Source organism: Glycine soja, chromosome 3 (assembly GCF_004193775.1).
Source record: "Glycine soja cultivar W05 chromosome 3, ASM419377v2, whole genome shotgun sequence".
Lineage (NCBI taxonomy): Eukaryota > Viridiplantae > Streptophyta > Magnoliopsida > Fabales > Fabaceae > Glycine > Glycine soja.
This window is the reverse complement of record NC_041004.1, coordinates 37,256,180-37,275,710: the sequence shown is the minus strand read 5'-3', so window position 1 is coordinate 37,275,710 and position 19,531 is coordinate 37,256,180. Positions and strand designations below refer to the sequence as shown.

The following is a 19,531-nucleotide window of genomic DNA, read 5'->3' as shown; positions in this document are numbered from 1 at the left end:
ATCCAGAACTAGATTGTTGTCCTCGCGGTGTTCTTCCTCAGGGTGCTTGGGAGGCACAAATAGTAGAACGAGAAAGAGGGGTGAAGTTGGAAGAAGAGAAGGACGAGTTACTTGGGTGGCGCAGGAATTAGAAGGGAAGAGGAGGTGCTGGGGTTGAGGGGTGACATATGAGTTTAAGAGAGGGTGGGGGCATTTTTGTTCGTTCGGGTCTATCTACTTTTCTATGAGGTGAAGTAAGCAACAATTGGAGGTGTAGGAAGCAGTAGCCTGAGCTAATGGTTTGCTTGTCGTAACATTATATTAAAAAAAAAAAAGTGGGTGTATTTAATTAGTAGTAGCAACGGTAAGATTCCAATAGGGAAATGAAAGAAAGCTTGGAAACTTTGTTTGGCTTTTCAATAGCATCAGGTAACGGCATGGAGAGCTTTTTGCTTTGTACTATTGAATAGCAACTTCGTGCCATGATGCTGGTGGCATCTTTAAACATACATTTCAGATTCTATTCCAAAAGTAAAACCTAGGGAGCCAAAGTAATCGCCTGAAGATTTTTTGGGTCACATATTAAGCCTTGTCCTGATAAGTGGCTCCACTAATTTACTGACAAACAATTGGATCCTATTTGAAAAATGAATCCCATGCAATGGTGGTGGAACTTTGAGAAGTTTTAATTATTGTAAGACAAGTATTTCTTTTTTCTTTTATTTGCTTTTTCTTTCATATAAGATAATTAAGCTACAAAAATAAATGACTTGAATGAAATGAACTACATTCCACAAAGACAAATTTCCACATTAAAATGTCGTTGATTAAAAACTGAAAATTTATGCTACTTTGTCCCCCTCCCCTCTCTTTCATTTCAGTGAATCTCCAAGTATCATAAGCATTATACATCACTGCAAATGTAGGAACATGTTTTGTTTGAAGAAACTGAAATATGCTCTCTCACTTGGACAATGATGTTTAAAGAAGCAATGAATGACCTACAGAATAAAACAGAAACAGAAAGTCCAACAACAGCAACTAGGTGAATCTAACATCAATAGTTTTAGGTTCTAGAACTAACACAATGCTACTCTATACATCAGTTAAAGCTATGTAACCTTTCCTCAACATTTGTATCATCACTTGGCTAGCCAAAACAAAGCATTTTATCAAGTTCTATACTGACTTACAATGTTTGTGTTAGAATAGAATGCATCATCTTATATGAGCAATTTCGATTCATTTACTTGCATCTCCTTCTGGTGCTGGTGCTGGCTTTGGTTCTTCAGGTGGAGGAGGTGGAGGTGGGAGCCCTCCATCAATGCAACTTCTACACTTCTTTTCAACCCAACCTTCAATGTCATTCTACCCATTTCCCCCAAAGTGCCTTCCACCACTCAATCTAGCAATCATTCCTGTAATGACACCAGCTATTGTTATCACTGCTATGACCACCACCAGTGTCTCAATTGACCTATGTGAATAACGGTTTGGTTCCACCACTTTTGGTGGTGTCTCTACAAAGGGTTGCATTTCACTCCCCATCTTAAACAAAAAATGATTCTTTTCAACACAACCCTGAAGGGTGAATATGAATATGAATGAATTCTTGATTGGCCTAGTTGACAAAAGGGTGAGCTATAATGGTATATGGTATTATGATCTATTGCAAGTTGAGAAATAAGAGAAAAAATGGGGGAAATGAGATATGAGACTGCACAAAGTTGGATTCTGATTTCTGAATGTAGAGTATAGAATACACAGTAATAGTGTCAAAGTGAGTGGGGTATCATTAACAACTTCTGATAAGTGAGAAAAAAATGTTGGTAGCTATAAAATTGGATTCCAATGGTTATGAATACATGTCATTTTTGTCTTTGTTGCTTTGGTCCTTTTATGTTATAATGTTGAATTTCTTTTTTGTTGGTCTGCTTTTTTTGACAGATTTTTCATTTACTTACTTCTTACTTCGTACCCCATTGCTCAGAGGCTCTTCGCTATGCGAAGGTATGGGGGAGGGATGTTGTACGCAGCCTTACCCTTGCATATGCAAAGAGGCTGTTTCCGGATTCGAACCCATGACCAACAAGTCACCAAGGCACAACTTTACCGCTGACATCCTTCAATGTGACTCATCAGACACCACATCCTTATCATCTGCCACCTCTAGAGCTTGGACCATGGACCATCCTAATTTGCTAAAATGAGAAATATTTGTGGTAGTATCAAGATAAAGATGCAGTGTTTTTAATATTAAAAAAAGAAGTATATTTTGTTCTCTGTAATACCCATTTTCATTTTTGTTTTTTTGGGTAAATGTAATTCCCTTTTTCTAAGGGGGTATTGTAGATGACACTTGTATTATTGTACCTGTCACTGTTTCAGGCGTTAGTATGTGCACGTTGATTGTTTATATGGCTTAGATTAGAGGCAGTTTTGAGAATGGAGACATTGGGATTAGCCACTTTGCGGTTTTTAAATTATGATATGACGCATGTTGCTTCCATACTTAGGATATGATTATAGTAGTGAGTGAGGATGGAGGCTATATCATTTTAGAAATAAATTGGTTTTTTTATGTCAAGTAGGTTTCTTTTTTAAGTCTAAAGTATTTTTTTTGACCTTTTATCTCATTTTTTAAATTCATTTCGGTCTTTTTTTTAAAAAAAATATTTTAGTTATTTATCTTTTAAATTTGGGTTGAATTATTTTATTGTTCAAAATAGTGATTGTTTCGAATTTTTGAACATGATTTTGAACTTATTTTTTTACTGATTTAAGACATGAAAGTTATTCAATTAGATTCATTCACATAAAATTATTTTATTATTTTTTTGTAACAACAAAAAAAAAGTTATGTTACTTAATTGATACTCAAACAAAAAGAGAGAACAAACATGATAAAAATCACAAAAAAATTAGTCACAAATAATAAAAAAATATGATATTAAAAAAATTATGTTTTTTATTGTTCATTAGACTCATTTTTCATGTAATTATCATTATGTGTTATGATCATTTTTTCTTTGAATATCAATTGGATTGTGAGTTTAAAATCATGTCCCAAAATTAAAAATAATTATTATTTCAAAAATATGTAATGGTTGGAAAGGCTTAAATGGGAGTTGTAAGTCTTGACTAGGTTAGGATTAGGTCAAAGTTGTCATCACATGTTATTTGTATTTTTTTTAATCTAAAAACATAATCGATTTGGTCACTAATTTGATTTTTGACTAGATTGTCAGTTTGATCTGATTCAAGTTTTAAAACTCTAGTTAACACATAACAATCACATAGATAACAAGAATATTTTGTGAATATTACATCAGTCAAAATTATTATGTGTAAAGTGTTTTGTGAAATTTCATTAACCAATCAAGTTAATGCACTTAAGGTAAGAATGACATCGGACACAGGTAATAGCTAACTATTACCCGTCCTAGGAACTAATATATGTTCTTGCCTACCTCTCAATTACTCATAGATATCCATGAATATTAAAAAACTAAAAATACATATTTTTTTTGTTTAATAAAAGAAAGAAAAATATAAAATACCCAACAATTCAATGAGAATTAAACTCTTTCAAACATGTCCATTGCATAACTCTAAAGCATAAATTCAAATAACATTAATTTCTTTAAAACATAAGTTTAATCTAATTAATTATTATATTATTGGAATTAATAAACAAGCTTAAATTATATCATTAGGTGACTTTTAGAGGGGACGATTCCCTCCTTCCCTCCCTTTGGTCCTGGAATTCTGGTTAGTTGGGTCATCTCTTTCTTTTCCTCGCTATATCCTCGCAACTTAACATTGGCATTTTCCAATTCCTGAAGGAAGAGAGAGAGGGAGAGAATTCGTTTTCTCTCCTCTGTGTCTGTCGTCTAAAGCTTAATTCCGATGGGGACTCCGGAATTCCCTGATCTCGGCAAGCATTGCTCTGTTTCTTGTTGCAAGCAGCTTGATTTCTTGCCCTTCACATGCGATCGCTGTAATCAGGTTTCTTTTCAATTTTCTCTCTTTCCTTTTGATTAATTATAGTGTAGCTATTTGTTTATGCCATTGCATTCTATTCCATGTGCATTGCTCTTGCCTTCCACGTTATCTTCGTTATATTTTCCACCTTTTTCCCAACACAAACGTTATTGTATTGAAAATCCCTAGTAAAATTAGGCAGCGTCTTTCTCTCTCTCGTTTTTTTTTCCCCCTCAGGCAGGGTGATTGTTCCATAAAAGAAAAAAAGGTGTTTTTTTCTACAAAAGAGAACACGTGAAGGTGTTGGAGAATTCACATTAACTAACTAGCTAATAAAATAATATATATAAGTGAATAACAATCTCCGTCCTAAGTTTTTGGGTTGATTAGACACAAGCTCAAATTCTAAGACAATAGCAGAACTTATTTTTGTAATTGTTATCAAACAACTTGTAATGTTTGAGATGTTCACACGTAAGAAATGCGTTAGAAATCTCACATGACTAGTGATATGACTAAATTGTTGATTAGTGATATAACTAGAATTGTAGATATAAGTAAGATAATCCTTAAGGCTCAGTTAGGTTCAAACTCAATTTATAAGAAAAGGAATTATAAAGTTTGAACAAACATGGATATTGAAGTTGTATGCTAAAAACTGATAGTTTCTTCTCAGGTGTGATATTGAATAACAGAACTATGTTTGGTAAGGGGAAAATAGAGGGGAGGAGGAGGGAAATAGAGAAAAATAGTGTGAGTTTCACTTAGGCCTTACACCTCTTATTTTGTTATTTTAATTCAAATATTTCTCTTTTAATTTCATCATCTCTGCCAAGCAGAGCATAAAGGTAAACTAATGAACTACTTTGATAAGCATTTTGACTTCTCGTGTTTACTGCATTTCAAATCTTGAGTACTGATTTTGTCCCAGTATGGAACTGTGGAATACTATTCTCGTTTTCAATTTATGAGCTCTTGGATTGATCTAATCTAACTTTATCTGCTCAATTTATTGCAGATATATTGTTTGGAGCACCGAGGTTATATTAAACATAAATGCACAAAGGCCAACAAACATGATGTCACAGTTGCCATATGCCCTCTTTGTGCCAAAGGAGTTCGCCTCATTCCAGATCAAGACCCAAACATAACATGGGACAACCATGTTAACGTTGATTGTGACCCATCAAACTACGAGAAAATCACAAAGAAGAGAAAATGCCCTGCCCCTGGATGCAAAGAGGTCTTAGTATTCTCCAACACAATCAAGTGCCGGGACTGCTTGAAAGACCATTGCTTGAAGCACCGGTTTGGCCCTGACCACAAATGTTCCGGTCCCAAAAAGTTGGAGACAAGTTTTTCATTCATGAGTCTTTTGAATAGGAGTAGAAAAGAGGAGCCAAAGCCCAATTTAACTTCAACAGCACCATCTAAGTGGAGTTCAAGCTTTCTCAAAGTGGCTTCCAACATTCGCGCCTCAGCTCAAGTGAGCATGTCGAAATTGGGCGATGAAATTAACCAAGTTTGGCAGGCAGCTACTACAAGAGACGGGGTGGGGCAAAGCAGTGGCAGTGGAAATAGAAATGATCATCAAGTGGAGCAATGCCCTCAGTGTGGATCAAAGTTTTCCTCTGTGACTGCTTTGGTGGATCATGTGCAAAAGGTTCATGAAAGAAATGGAAACCGATTAGGGGTTAAGAAGATTGATGCATGTCCTAAGTGTAGTAGGGGATTTCTTGATCCTGTGTCCCTTGTGGAGCATGTTGAGAGGGATCATGGAGGTGGTTCTAGAGCATAGGAAATTGCATTCTAATTAAATGGATTTTCTTTTTATTCATATGATATAAGCATCATTTTGTCCTGTTTTATATCGAAAGAATGTGAATACTAATTTGAAGATGATGTTAGACTTGTTCACAATGACAGTGTAATTGTATCATTCTTTGAGGGCTTGATCATTATGCCATTTCCTTAAAACATTCTTCCTTCATGTTTAAAATCAATCCAACTGTTTGATCTGTCATTTATCGGCTTAGGACTAGGCTGTTTGCCTGATCACGTATCCTGCTAGAATTTTCCAACTTGCCAGTAATTTACTAGCTGAATTCAAACAATGGCGGATATGTTATTCTTTGTTGTCACTTTCCACACCTTTGCTCCAATTATTTCATTTTTTTTGTTTAAAATAACAATGTTGATCCCTTTGACTTTTGATTCAAATTCAGTTGCACAAGCGGAAAAGATGGTTAAATTAATTTGATGGTTTTAAAATTGCTCATGAGTTGTGTATACCGTAGCCACCTTTCTTTTTCTGGAATGTCCTTATTTTGATCTGCAACCCTAATTTTCTTTTATATATTATTTTATCTTTTGTTACCAAACAATTAAAATTATTTGTTTATTACAACTCTTAAGTCTTAACAACAACATTAAAGACCTTATTCCATAACTGAGATTAACTACATGAATATTGGATTCCGTTGATGATCAATTATTTTTAGTTATTATTCACTTTGATATCTCTCTTAACAATTTCTTACAATGGAAAGAATTCTATGTTTGATATTTCAACAAATTTTACGTGGGTATTAAAAGTATAGCACCGTCCTCCTCCTTTACCCAATGTTGAGATCGACTATCGTTTATTACAACTCTTAACAAAAAGAGGGAAAAAAAACTTTTAATGATGCACGAAAATATTGGATAAAACTGTAAAAATTAATCTTTTAGCTGAAAATAAATCAATTTTATATAAGCTGCAATGCTGCATAAATGGTGTGAGAAATGAACCTTCACTTTACACCTTTTGCTTCAATGTGCATGCACGATTTGGATCCACTTTAGCAGTTGAAAGATACAGCAGGAAAGACGCATTGTTTATATGGAACTTTTTGTGCCTCTCTCTCTCATAACTGATGTATCTCATAATTCATGTGTCTTAATTTAATTTTTCTCTCTTGCTGTTGGAGAGTCTTAAGGGGCACACGTGGCATATATGCTTAACATACCATGTTCAAATTGCGGAATTCCCTCATCGAGCCATTGCTTTAATCTAATCATCATGAGCCATGAAGACATCAAATTGTTGTTTCAAAAGTTGACAGCATGTAATGCAATATCTCTGTGTAGAACTCCATTTGTTTTTGGCCCTCTACGCATGGGGGTACTCAGTGAAATTGGAGTTTCATGATTTTTAGTGAAAGTGATTTGAGTTACGACTAGTATTTGATTTAGTGCATGTAATGATTTTTATACTCTTGAATTTCATCTCTTAAATTGTTTTCAATCCATTTAAGAGTATAAAATCATTACATTACGAACGAAGCCAAAATAAAATATTTGAAATTATAAAAAGTATACGTAATTAATTTTAAATAAATTAAACTTAAATTAAAAGAGATAAAAATAACATGTAATATAGCAAATAAATGTTACACGTCTTGAAAAATATAATAAAAAATTGAAAAAATTATCGAGTAGTACTGAATTTATTTATTTAAATAGAATAGATGGCTAGTCCAGTATTTCTAAAGGGAGGGGCTGTGCTTGAGGCACATAAGCACACACAACAGACCTCCTAGATCGTGATAATTAATCAATCAATAAGTGGGGATAAATAAACCACCATATAGGAAGAGGAAGAGGAGGGAAGTGGGTCCCTCAGAAACCGTTACCTCCTTTCCTCCATGGTTCCCTCTTTCTTTCATTACAAACATTTCTCCGACAGCCCCACACAAACATAAATTCTTAACATCTCATTCATCATATCATATCATCTTTTTTTTTTTTTAAAGTATTTTCTTTTGATGGGTACCATCATTTCATTTCTCATTTTCCACACCTTAACATAAACATTTCCCCTCCTTAAAATTTGAGATCATCAACCTTCAATGTTTTGTGACAATTCTTGTCATCAAATTGTGATGCTGTATTTTCCCATTTTAGGCCCAGATTGATCACCTTCAAATTTTGCTATATGCAGGCTGGTGGTTGAATTTGACGGATGCCCTTTTGAGATTTTGGCCTTTCTTTCCCTTGTTCACGTTCAAAATTGGATTTTTATGTGGAAGGGAAAGAGGGCATAATTCCAAGCCTTAAACTTTTGTAATGCCCTTCATTTATTTGGTTTTTTTTTGTTAGTATTGGAATTATAAAAAATGAGTAAGGTTTCTGGTGTTATTTCCCGCCAAGTTTTGCCTGCTTGTGGCTCTCTTTGTTTCTTCTGCCCTTCCCTCAGGGCAAGGTCAAGACAACCTGTCAAGAGGTATAAGAAGCTCATTGCTGTCATTTTCCCTCGTAACAAGGTATGTTGTTTCTGTTTTTGGTTACTTAATTTGTTAGCATAATTTTATTCACAATGTGTGATTTCCTGGGGTTCATCCTACAAGAAATTACATTACAATGGATAACATAATTCACATATCTATTATATTATGTAATTTCTATGAGAAAGTTTAGAACACTTACTGGATCTATAATGTTGTTCAAAAATTATTATTAGTGTTTCTTTCTTTACTTGGTCTCTCTCATGGTATAGAAATTCCTTTGATCGGGCTTTTGGTCTTTTCTTTGTTCTCTACTTTTCTTTAAGTGAGAAAACAAAGTTCTCAGAATGTGTCAAACAGAGGAAGATAAGTTATCTTTTATCTCTTTTTTGATAACTTCCATAACCCCTTTTTCAAATCTTTTTTTCTTTAATGCCAAAGTTAACCTTGATGAAGTGAGAAAGAGAAACGTATTTTAATAACTTAATAACTTAAAAATAACCCCCAATGACTTTAATATAATTAAGTCTAACAACCATCACATTAGACATCTTTTCATTAAAGTTATCATGCCAATATTACATTAAACAATCTGACATAATTCACTTCTTTTTCTTTTTTGTTCCATGTCTCTCTCTAATCATGTATATTTTCTGGTGCATGTTTGCTTCTATGTTTAACAAAATTGGATACGCTCCAGGCTGAAGCAACAAATAATTGCTTATACATTTTCCCTTGCTAGACGCACACATTGAATGTGCAAACAAACACAGGCTTAGCTTAATGTTCCATTGTGATAGTTAAGTAGGGCAGTGAAGTTGAAGGCAAGCAAAAATTCCTATTTATGTGATGCTAATTCTTGTTTTTCCTCCCGGTATGCAAGCATGATATGTACTAATTGAAAGATCCATGGTTACATGATAGTGGCCTTCAACAAATGTTAGTTGTTAGTATTGTTAGTTTTTGTTAATAGGGGGATTCGAACCTGCGAACTCTCCCCCCTTCCATTCTCCCTTTACCACTACACCAACCTTATATTTCCGACATTCAGCTTGATGCAACTCATAAAATTAAACACATGACACTTACGTCTCTTTAATTGACTTGTTCATTCCTTTTGTACTAGTATTTGTCTCACAAAATGTCTAAGTATTGATTTTCTTTTTATTTTATTTATGAATTGACAGGAGGAAGGGCCAAATGATAGAAACATTGGAAAATTATGTGATTATGCTGCCAGAAATCCTTTACGCATCCCAAAGGTATGGAATCTTTAAACAAAAAGCTCAAATATGTTTTGATGTATTGTATCCTTTCTTCTTCATCTATATCCTTAGTTGATTTCTTTAAATAATGATTTTCATATCATTTTGAGTAACTAGAATATAAACTGTAGTGATTATTTTAAGAAAAGTTCCAATTCTAAATGCCTAAAGGGTGTTGCTATGCTCACTAAAGTTATATAATTGATCAGATTGTGCAAGCCCTTGAGCAAAGGTGTTACAAGGAGCTACGAAACGAGAATTTCCATTCAACCAAAATAGTCATGTGCATTTACAAGAAATTTATGTTTTCTTGTAAAGAGCAAATGTGAGTTCATATTTATCTTATCTTTATGCTTGTATGCACATATGGGTTTATACATTTTTGTTAGAATATCTTAGATATTTTTGGTAGTTTATCATGTATGTATGTATAATTAGGAGCATGGAAGATATTTTTGGTAGTTTATCATGTATCTACGGTAGAATCAATTAGGAGCAATCTTATTACTAATATAGGATGGCATATGTGTATAATTAGGATTGAATCATTGTATTTGATGATTGATACTAATAATTTATCTTCCACAGATTTTTCTTTAGAATTCCGAAGTGTGTCCATTGAGAAATTTTTTCACAAATGATGACTGAATCATTTGTGGTTTGTTCAAAGACTAGTTACATAAAATTGGACCCACCCTTCACCTTTCTCTCCATCATTATTGAAAAACGGGCTTTCTTCTTTCTTCTAACCAACCCATTCAAAATTTCACTTTTAGATGGCCATAGCAAATTTTTTGAAGAGATAAGGGGATGGGAAGGAGGTTGGTGCTTATTTAGTGATAGTTCAGATTCTTTACTTAAGTGTTTTTGTGATGTGAGTGCAGAAAGAGTAGGAGGGTTAATTTTCTACTCAATTTGTTGATGTTTGCAAGCTTGTAGCAATTATTGGCTACATATTTGTAATTTCTAAGAGAAATTTAGTTTGTTCCTGCTAATATTTTCTCTTTTTGTTGGTAATAGCTGTTAATTTTACATGCAGTTTTTTTTGTGATCTTTGCTTAACCTCCTGAGTCCTGAAGTTACGAGATTTTAAAAGAAGTGGAGCATTTACTATTTTTATGTTGTTGATAGGCCACTATTTGCGAGTAGCTTGCTAAGTATTATTCACACCCTGCTGGATCAATCACGGCTGGATGAAATGAGAATTATAGGATGTCAAATTCTGTTTGATTTTGTAAATAATCAGGTTGGATTCACTGTTTCTACTACAATTACAAGGTTTAAGTTCAGTGGACTGAAAATTATAATTCAATTTCCATTTCTTGATAACTTTCTAAGCTTTGACTGGAAAAACATGAGCCTACATATTTTTTAAATTTTGCAGATTGATGGAAGTTACCTGTTCAACTTAGAAGGTATTATCCCAAAGCTCTGTCAATTAGCTCAAGAAACAGGAGAAGATGAAAGTGCAAGAAATAGTCGTTCAGCTGGTTTGAAAGCTCTTTCAGCAATGGTATTTATTTTATAATTCCACCATTGTTTCAACTTTTAGATCACAAATTGGTCTTGCACAACAGCATGTTGCTTGTCAGTTTGTACTTTGAAGGAGAGTGATTTAAAAAGAAAACTATATTTAAGACATGGTAATTGTTATCAACATTAGAAATCAGCACTAATAGGCTAGAAGCAGCGCTAAACATGTTTAATATTGAGGGGAAAGATTGGTTGTACTAAACCTAGAAGAAATAGTTTAATCATGCATCCATAGTTAGCTTTGGTTAAGCAAAGAATACACTTTTAGGTACTCGTTAAGACTTAAGTATCCCCAACATTCATAACATCTTACTTTTTTTTCGATATATGTATTTTTTTCTTTTAATATCTTGTCCCGGTTGCAATTCCTACTGCCAACAGATATATTAAGTATCTTGCTACAGAATGGTCTTAGTTGGAAAGAATAGATGATGTTCCTTCCAGTGATGTCTTGACCCTTGAGAGTCAACTGGCATAATCTTCTGGTCAAAACTAACTCTAGAATGTCAAGGGGGTCTAGCTCAATTGGTTGAGTAAGGGTGTGTGAGTTGTTGTAAACCTCTTGACCTTGTCTTTGATTCCCATGGATAAAAAAAAACTAACTCTGGAATTGGATATACATCTATTTCCCATAGCATTTTATTTGTCTGAGCAATTCTAGATTCTTTTGGGGCAATAGCTTATTTCTCCCTGGTCTGATCATTAATTGCCAAGATCTTCCTAGGTCTCAGCCATTTTTCTGTCTACATAGTGCCAAAAACAGCTACAATAAGAATCAATGTCTTTTTGCTTTAGTACTGTCTAAAGTTAAATTCTCTGACGCCTTTAGAGGTGCCAACACTGCTCTTTCTATCTTTGTTCATTTACTATTTTTTCCTCTAGCATTTTTGTCCAACAGTGGGCAAGTGCATCTCTGCTTTATGACTGTCCAAATTCAAATGATTTTAGATTATCTTTCTATTTTATCTTCAATGGTCCAATAATTTCTTGAGCTTGCCCTAGTTCTAAGTTAATGCCTAAGGTAAAAATAAAGAGTTTCTTTTTTCTTCTTTTTTTAATAATGTTATGGCCAATTAGCATGTTTTAGGACCTGTGTAGTAGGCAATTATTGGCACCTTAGTTGTTCTTGTTTTTACATTTTTCATTTATCTCTCTAAGTTCTTGCTTTTACATGAATTCTCTCTCTCTCTCTCTCTCACTCTCACTCTCACTCTTACTTTTTATTTTATCAAAAGGCTTTGGTTTCTTAAATTTACAATGATATGTTAAATTCTATTTCTTTTTCCATTCGCTTGCTTTGGGGTTGGATACAATGATATGTTAAATTTACAAAGATGCTGGAATGAAATGGATTATCATTTCTGTTGTATTTCCTGCTTTCTCAGTAAATCTACCTCCTTTCTTCACCTTTAATATAATCTATATACTCATCCTTTTGAGTTAAATGAACTATTTTGCTCTGTAGGTTCGGTTTATGGGTGAACAATCTCACATATCAGTCGAATTTGATAATGTAAGTGATTTTTTTACTTCTTCAATTGTATGAATACTTACATAGTTTTTTTAGGTGGTTGCATCAACTTGTAAACATACTATTTTGGTTTTCTTATTTTTCTCCAAATACTTACTACCTCCGGTCCTATTTATAAAAAAACAAGTGACAGTGTATTGTGTATTGTCACTTGTTTCTTATCCCAATATGCATTATGTCTACATTCTGTAAAAAATGTCATATCAAATTATGTGTACTGTTTCACTCCTTTCAGATAAGTTTAGTGTGGCTTTTTCATTGTCATTGTATCCTCATATATAATTTATATTGATGTTAATAAAAAGAAAATACTTCCTTCGGTTTATAAGAAACAGATGACTAATTCATCAAGACCGATGAAAATAATTTAGTTAGTTTTAATTAATAAATGTTATAAATTTAAATTTTATTTCTGAAATACCCATAGAATTAAATGATTTAACGGGTAGTTATATTTAATGGCACTACTTGTAATTCAAGAGATAAATTTTTCCACCAATGAGTGTGACTTACACTGTTAATGGGTCGATGAATGCATTCACTTGCATGAGAAGTAATGTCTCATTAATAGACTTTATAATAAATTAAGAAAATAAAAGGAAATTAGAAATTAATACATTTAAATGTGGGTCCATGTGTCTTACAATTAGGACAATAAAACTCACCCATTTGATTTTTATATAAAGGACTGGAGGGAGTGTTAAACATGTTGTTTGATGTATAGTGAAAATTTCTCTCTATTTCATTATAGATTGTTTCTGCTGTCTTGGAAAACTATGAAGTTCCTAAGAAAAATTCAGCAAACCTGGATCATGAGGAACAAGATGGGATGGCCAATGAGGGTCAAATCTCTCCTTTGCTGGATGTCAAAAGGAGAAACCCTTCCTGGAGAAAAGTTGTTAACGATAAAGGCGAAATAAATGTAGCAATGTAATTACTTTTATCAGCAGAAAATCTTTGAAATGGATTTATGATATCTTCTATTCATTTCATTACCTTTATTGTTCATAAATTCATGCAGGGAAGATGACATGAATCCCTCTTTTTGGTCTGGAGTTTGCCTACATAATATGGCCAATTTAGCCAAGGAGGGGACTACCATACGTCGTGTAATGGAATCTTTATTCCGGTACTTTGATAATGGAAACTTATGGTCTATAAACCATGGCCTTGCCTTTTCTGTTTTAAAGGATATGCTATTTTTGATGGATGACTCTGGTACACTTACTTTCTTATTTGATCATAAAATTCTCTTGTATCATATAATCTTTTATTAATTACTCCTCTTCTGTTTCCTCTTTCATTTTCCCTCCCTCTTGTTGCAGAGAAAAGCACACATGTTTTGCTGTCGACGTTAATTAAGCATCTGGATCATAAAATTGTCCTTAAAGAACCTCAAATGCAGCTTGACATTGTTGAGGTTGCCACTTCACTTGCCCCATATGCAAAAGTCCAACCTTCTGTATCAATAGTTGGTGCAGTAAGTGACATGATGAGACATTTGCGGAAGTGCATACACTGTTCCTTGGATGACTCAAATCTGGCCCCTGATGTAATCAATTGGAACAAGAATTTCAAAAAAGTTGTGGATAGGTGCCTTGTACAGTTGTCAAATAAGGTAAGTCACTTTTCCCACAGTTTTCATACTTAAACTTGCAGAATAACTGAACCATAAATGCTTTGGACGATTGATTTGTTTTGCATTTTTGTTGTCTTTCAAATTTGGATGAAGTTACAATATATGAAAAGCTGTCATTCAATATTAGATTTATCATAAAAGTATAGGAAGAGACCTAATCTGATACTCATGAACAGGTTGGAGAAGCAGATCCCATTCTTGATGTTATGGCCGTGATGCTAGAGAACATCTCAACTATCACAACAATATCTAGAACCACAGTCTATGCTGTTCATCGGACCGCTCAAATTGTAGCCTCCTTACCAAATGTGTCCTATCAGAATAAGGCAAGGAGTGGATATTCCTGGTTTTGTTCTTTCCTCTATGGTTCACTACTTTGACTTTTTATGGATAAATTTGACACTAAAACCCTACATTTCTCCCCAGGCATTCCCTGAGACCTTGTTTCATCAACTACTCCTGGCTATGGTCCATCCAGATCACGAAACACGAGTGGTATCTCACCACATCTTTTCCAGTATTCTTGTGCCAACATCTGTTTTCCCTCATCCAAGCTTGTCTGCTTCTGACCCCAAGGCATCAAATGTTCCACGAACTCTCTCTCGAGCTGTCTCTGTTTTCTCATCTTCAGCTGTCTTATTTGAGAAGCTAAGACTGGAGAAACGTTCTTCAAGTGAAAAATTAATTCAACACAACAAAGGCAATATTTCTGGAGAGATTGAACCAGTTAGTAGCAATGTTGGGATTGTAAACAGATTAAAGTCAACCTATGGTCGGTTGCCTAGTGTGAATAACCCTCCTCTACAATTGGAACTGGATGAAATTGCTGCAAACAAAGATAATCGGAACTCGGTGAGTCTCACATTGATTATATGACATATATGATCTTGCTTGAGGAGGAGTGTGAAATATATGATTTGATATGTTTTGTAAATAATGATTTTGATAATCGGAACAGTTTAGTATGGAATTATTTGCCTTATTACTCATTATTTTGTAAACCTCCTTCATTACAAATAAGAGTATTTCGTGTGGTCTGATAAGACAACATACAACAGTAAATAATTCTTACACTAACCACTATGGATTTTATTATAAATCTTACAGTACTGTATTCAACTTACTGGAGATACAACAGTTAGATGATTACTGCTCACTCTTCAAATATTCCTATATGAGATGATATAAACCCCACTCACTCTAACCACTGTGCTTTTTTTTACATTGGCTTGAGGTTGATGTTATCATGGTCAATATTACTGATCAGCTTTTCACTTGTATACAGGAGGCTGCTGCTCTCAGGCTGACTAAGCTTCAGATAAATCGATTGCTCTCGTCAATTTGGGCACAGTCTTTATCTCCTGGAAATATGCCTGCAAATTATGAAGCAATTGCCTATTCATACACTTTGGTGTTGCTTGTTTCTAGAGAAAAGGTGGTAACTGGATTCATGATTCATTGTTGTACTCTTTCTTTGTATGTAATCTCAAAATAGTTTTACTTGTTGAAGGGGTCCCTTTTCTTTTTATAATTCTATGTTGTTTTTTTATCTTTTTTTTCCATGATAATATGTGGTACCTGCAAAATTGTTACATCATTATTTGTGCAACATGTTTGAGCAATGAGCATTTTAATGTTTCAAGTTCCTCATAACATGTGAAAAAGGGCAGGGAAAGGGGAAGAAAAAAGGGAAAACAGGGACAAGCAAATAGTCATTTGCAAGTCAATGAAAGTAGGTTAATTGTAACTATGATATTGGTTCTACTTTATGGAGCTGCTCTAGGGTTACAGCATGTTGTGTGAGCTGGTTATTGATGGTGTTAAGGTCTGTTGCAGGAACTTTCTTAAGTTCCTTTTGTGATCTACAGATTTGATGTCATATCATTATTTTTATATTGTAATGCTACGCTATTCATCTATTGTCTCAAAAATGCCTACTGGACTCAATTCTTCTGCTAGAAACATTTGTATTTCCCTAAGAATTTTAATGCTAAAATGATTTTTCTCATTATTCTTGTGAATTTATTATGGAATGTTTACGTCCGTGGTCTGACCTAAAGTTTTAAATTATTCTTGCTAAGATATAGTATTTCAGTCTGTATTGTTCTGGGATCATACTGCTAAAATTGATAAATGTTTAAGGCTGCTTACCATCTTTCTTTTTAATGAATGGGACTTTCTTTTCCTTTTAAATAATTTTCCAAAATTACTTTGCCTTTGCAGAATTCTTTTTATGAGGTACTAGTTCGGAGTTTTCAGCTTGCTTTTTCTTTATGGAATATTTCCCTTAAAGAAGGTGAGCTATCAACCACAGTTAAATTTAATTGTCTCTAGCAGAGAATCCAGTCTGATACAGGATGAGACATGATTCGATATTTCTTGGGTCCTCTAATAGTAGGCATGATTTCTCCAACATATGCTATGTTGATTTTGGAAAATTCAATCATTCTACTTTCCTCTTGCTCAAATTATTTGGACTATAGCATACAATCACACTTATAATTGATCATTTGCAGTTCAGAAGACCTTATAAGGCTTTCTTCCTGCATATTCTATTAACTGCTACTGTGCTTCCGAGGGACATTAGCCAATTTTTTGTACACTGCTCAAAGGCTTGGTTAGAATTTGTAGTTTGTGGTGTAGGCTATTTGGTATTTTTCAGAAAGCTTAAATTCAGTATGTCCTTCACAATTGGCGGATTTGTTGATAAATTTCTCAAGAATGAGGGACAACGAGATGTGTTGTTTCTTTTTCTCTTTTTTTCCCATAAAAAATTTGAAGTCAGAAGGATGTGAATTGGATGGGCCTTTAGTTGAATGAGAAATACTAGATTGTGATTGATAATGAGTAATTTTGATGAATCAGAAGAGTTTTTTCCCAAACTAGTATTGTCGGAGGAGTCTTGCAAGATAAAATAGCACATGAAAAACATTCTTGCTAGCTCTTTTATTAGAAAACAAACACATTTCCATTGGGAGTGGGTGCAAGCAAAAATGAGGCCAGGAAAGAACAAACTTACTTTGTTGTTGGAATGTCAGTCCTTTCAGTTCTTAATTCCTACTTTCTATTGTAGGGCCATTGCCACCATCTCGTCGGAGATCACTCTTTACGCTGGCAACGTCAATGATTGTGTTTTCTTCAAAAGAATACAACATTGACCATCTTGTCCAGAGTGCCAAGGCAGTGCTTACGGAGAAGGTGAGGCCCATGTGGAGGTTTCCTACATCTTATGCCTCATTATTTGGGTTTCATTATGAATGTCTCAAAACCATATCCAGTTGTTTACAGGGACAATATATTAAGAACTTGATGAAATCAGATAATATTTTTTTTTCCGGTTTCATCCATGTATATTTGATGTCTTGGTTCTCAAGCAACTAATATTACAGATAATGAGAAATAATTTAACTATAAAGATGTGATCCTGTACTTCTCTCTCTCCTTTATTTGGGATTTCTTGAAAGTAAAGCATCATAAACCCCCTAATGTTTTCATTCTCTGGACTCAGGTTGATCCCTACCTTCAGTTAATTGAAGATCACAAGTTGCAAGCTGTCAGCTTTGCTCCTGATAATCTAAGCATCAACTATGGATCCAAAGAAGACGATGATAGGGCCTTAGACATGCTTTCAGATTTATTGACTTATATACACAAAACACGGGACCTCTTTGCTTCTGAAATCATTAAGAGCTTGGAAATGTTTGCAAAAGTAATGCTTTTACTTCTGTGTTTTGGACTGTCAGGAGATAAAAAAATAATCGCATTTCTAGATATTATGAAACTTTGTCTTTTATACAGGCGGAATTATCATCAATAAAGGAACAACTGCTAGAAGAATTCGCACCAGATGCTATGTGTGAACTTGGATCTCAATTGACCATGAACATGGCTGCAAAGGTGTGTTAAATGGATTTCTGAAGGACAGATTTTGTTTGGAACTAATAACCGTCTGTATGTTCCTTGTTTCTTTTGTTTATACTTTGCAAATTATGTCTGATATAGTTTCACAATTTACAGGATGCTTCAATAGTTTCAAATATTGATGACGACTTCATTTTTGAACCATTTGAAAGTCAAATTAAACATAGTCGGAGTTTCTCCACAGAGGTCCCTGGTCTTCTGACTGCTAATCAACTTTTAGAATTAGTATGTGATCCCTTTCTTGATCAGTTCCCTCATACATTTTTGTTCTCTCTGAATTATGTTTTAACTTCTTATATCAATTACACAAAATTTGGCACAACACTTTTGAGTGTAGGCTTTGGACACATCTCATCCAGCTGGGAGGATTTCTGTATCAAATGCATTTAATATGCCATACAAGGATATGGCTGATAAGTGTGAGGTACTTCTGCTGGAAAAGCAAAAGATGTCCAGATTGATGAGTACCCAACAGAAGCAAGAATGTTCAGTGGACTCCCTTTCACCAAATCATGGCAATGAATTGAAAAATATGGATTCCTCTTCGCATGTGGATTTTCAAAAGGTAATTCCTTTCTTTGAAATTCCTTGCTTACATTAAACTAGTATTTTAGTCCGTGCATTACTAGAATAAATGCTTATTTTATAAAAATTTAATTTATAATTTATCATAAATAAATATGAGAAAAATAATTGTACACTGATAATGTAAAAAATTTTACACCATTATCTAATCACAACTCATCATGTATGATAAGTTTGTTGACTTTTATGATAATTATTTTAAAAGTCATATTAACAACAAATCATGATTCGACGACAGTCTAAAAGAAGTATTTTATACTATCGGTACATGACCATTAAACTCAATAAATATTTCTAAATACAAATTTTAAATGGAGTACCTAATTAAAGTTATATAAGGTGCAGGTGGGGAATCCTCCCTTCGACGAGAATGCTGCTTTTGATTTCCACGGACCAACTTTTAGCCCTCTTCCAATGGTGTCTGGAACTGAATATCAGAATCAGCCTCACCCTTTCAAACTTCCAGCAGCAAGCCCCTATGATAACTTTATGAAAGCTGCTGGTTGTTGATCCTGTAGTTATACTGAATTACATACTATACAAGGTAATTGAAAAATCATAATGAAATGACTAGAGGATCACAGGGGAAGGCTTCTAAGCATTGTAACTTCACTAGTGCACAAGGCCAAGATATATATATATATATATGTGTGTGGAAATATTAGTGTTGTTGTTTTGATCATATGATATGTTAAATTTTGGTATTCGATTCTATATAATTTTCTTCACCTAGCTGGTATGTGAAGGCAGGGAAAGGCTTCATACTATGTTCCTTGTAAAATGTAAAGTATAACTTATTTTGGCAATGTTATAATTTTTTTAAAAGGAA

At 33.9% G+C, this 19,531-nt stretch overlaps 2 protein-coding genes across 4 annotated transcripts; both read left to right on the top strand.

Moving 5' to 3' along the window:
• The first annotated feature begins 3,731 nt into the window (after window positions 1-3,731).
• Window positions 3,732-5,831, top strand: LOC114406727 (zinc finger AN1 and C2H2 domain-containing stress-associated protein 13-like). Its single transcript, XM_028369511.1, has 2 exons — window positions 3,732-3,987; window positions 4,982-5,831. The coding sequence occupies exons 1-2, from the start codon at window positions 3,889-3,891 to the stop codon at window positions 5,759-5,761; spliced, it is 879 nt and encodes a 292-aa protein (XP_028225312.1). The 5' UTR covers window positions 3,732-3,888; the 3' UTR covers window positions 5,762-5,831.
• Window positions 5,832-7,575: 1,744 nt separating this feature from the next.
• Window positions 7,576-19,531, top strand: LOC114406726. 3 transcript variants are annotated; one of them, XM_028369508.1, is made up of 19 exons: window positions 7,576-8,267; window positions 9,416-9,490; window positions 9,703-9,818; window positions 10,625-10,739; window positions 10,878-11,006; window positions 12,492-12,539; window positions 13,309-13,487; window positions 13,579-13,775; window positions 13,883-14,175; window positions 14,373-14,522; window positions 14,623-15,048; window positions 15,482-15,631; window positions 16,420-16,492; window positions 17,270-17,394; window positions 17,705-17,905; window positions 17,995-18,093; window positions 18,214-18,342; window positions 18,455-18,682; window positions 19,042-19,531. In XM_028369508.1, exons 1-19 carry the CDS (start codon window positions 8,121-8,123, stop codon window positions 19,210-19,212), a joined length of 3,051 nt encoding a protein of 1,016 aa, XP_028225309.1. In that variant the 5' UTR covers window positions 7,576-8,120; the 3' UTR covers window positions 19,213-19,531. The 3 variants fall into 3 exon arrangements, with proteins under 3 accessions (XP_028225309.1, XP_028225310.1, XP_028225311.1); XM_028369509.1 differs by having other exon boundaries at window positions 7,577-8,267; window positions 19,048-19,416; XM_028369510.1 differs by lacking the exons at window positions 7,576-8,267; window positions 9,416-9,490; window positions 9,703-9,818 and adding an exon at window positions 10,142-10,314.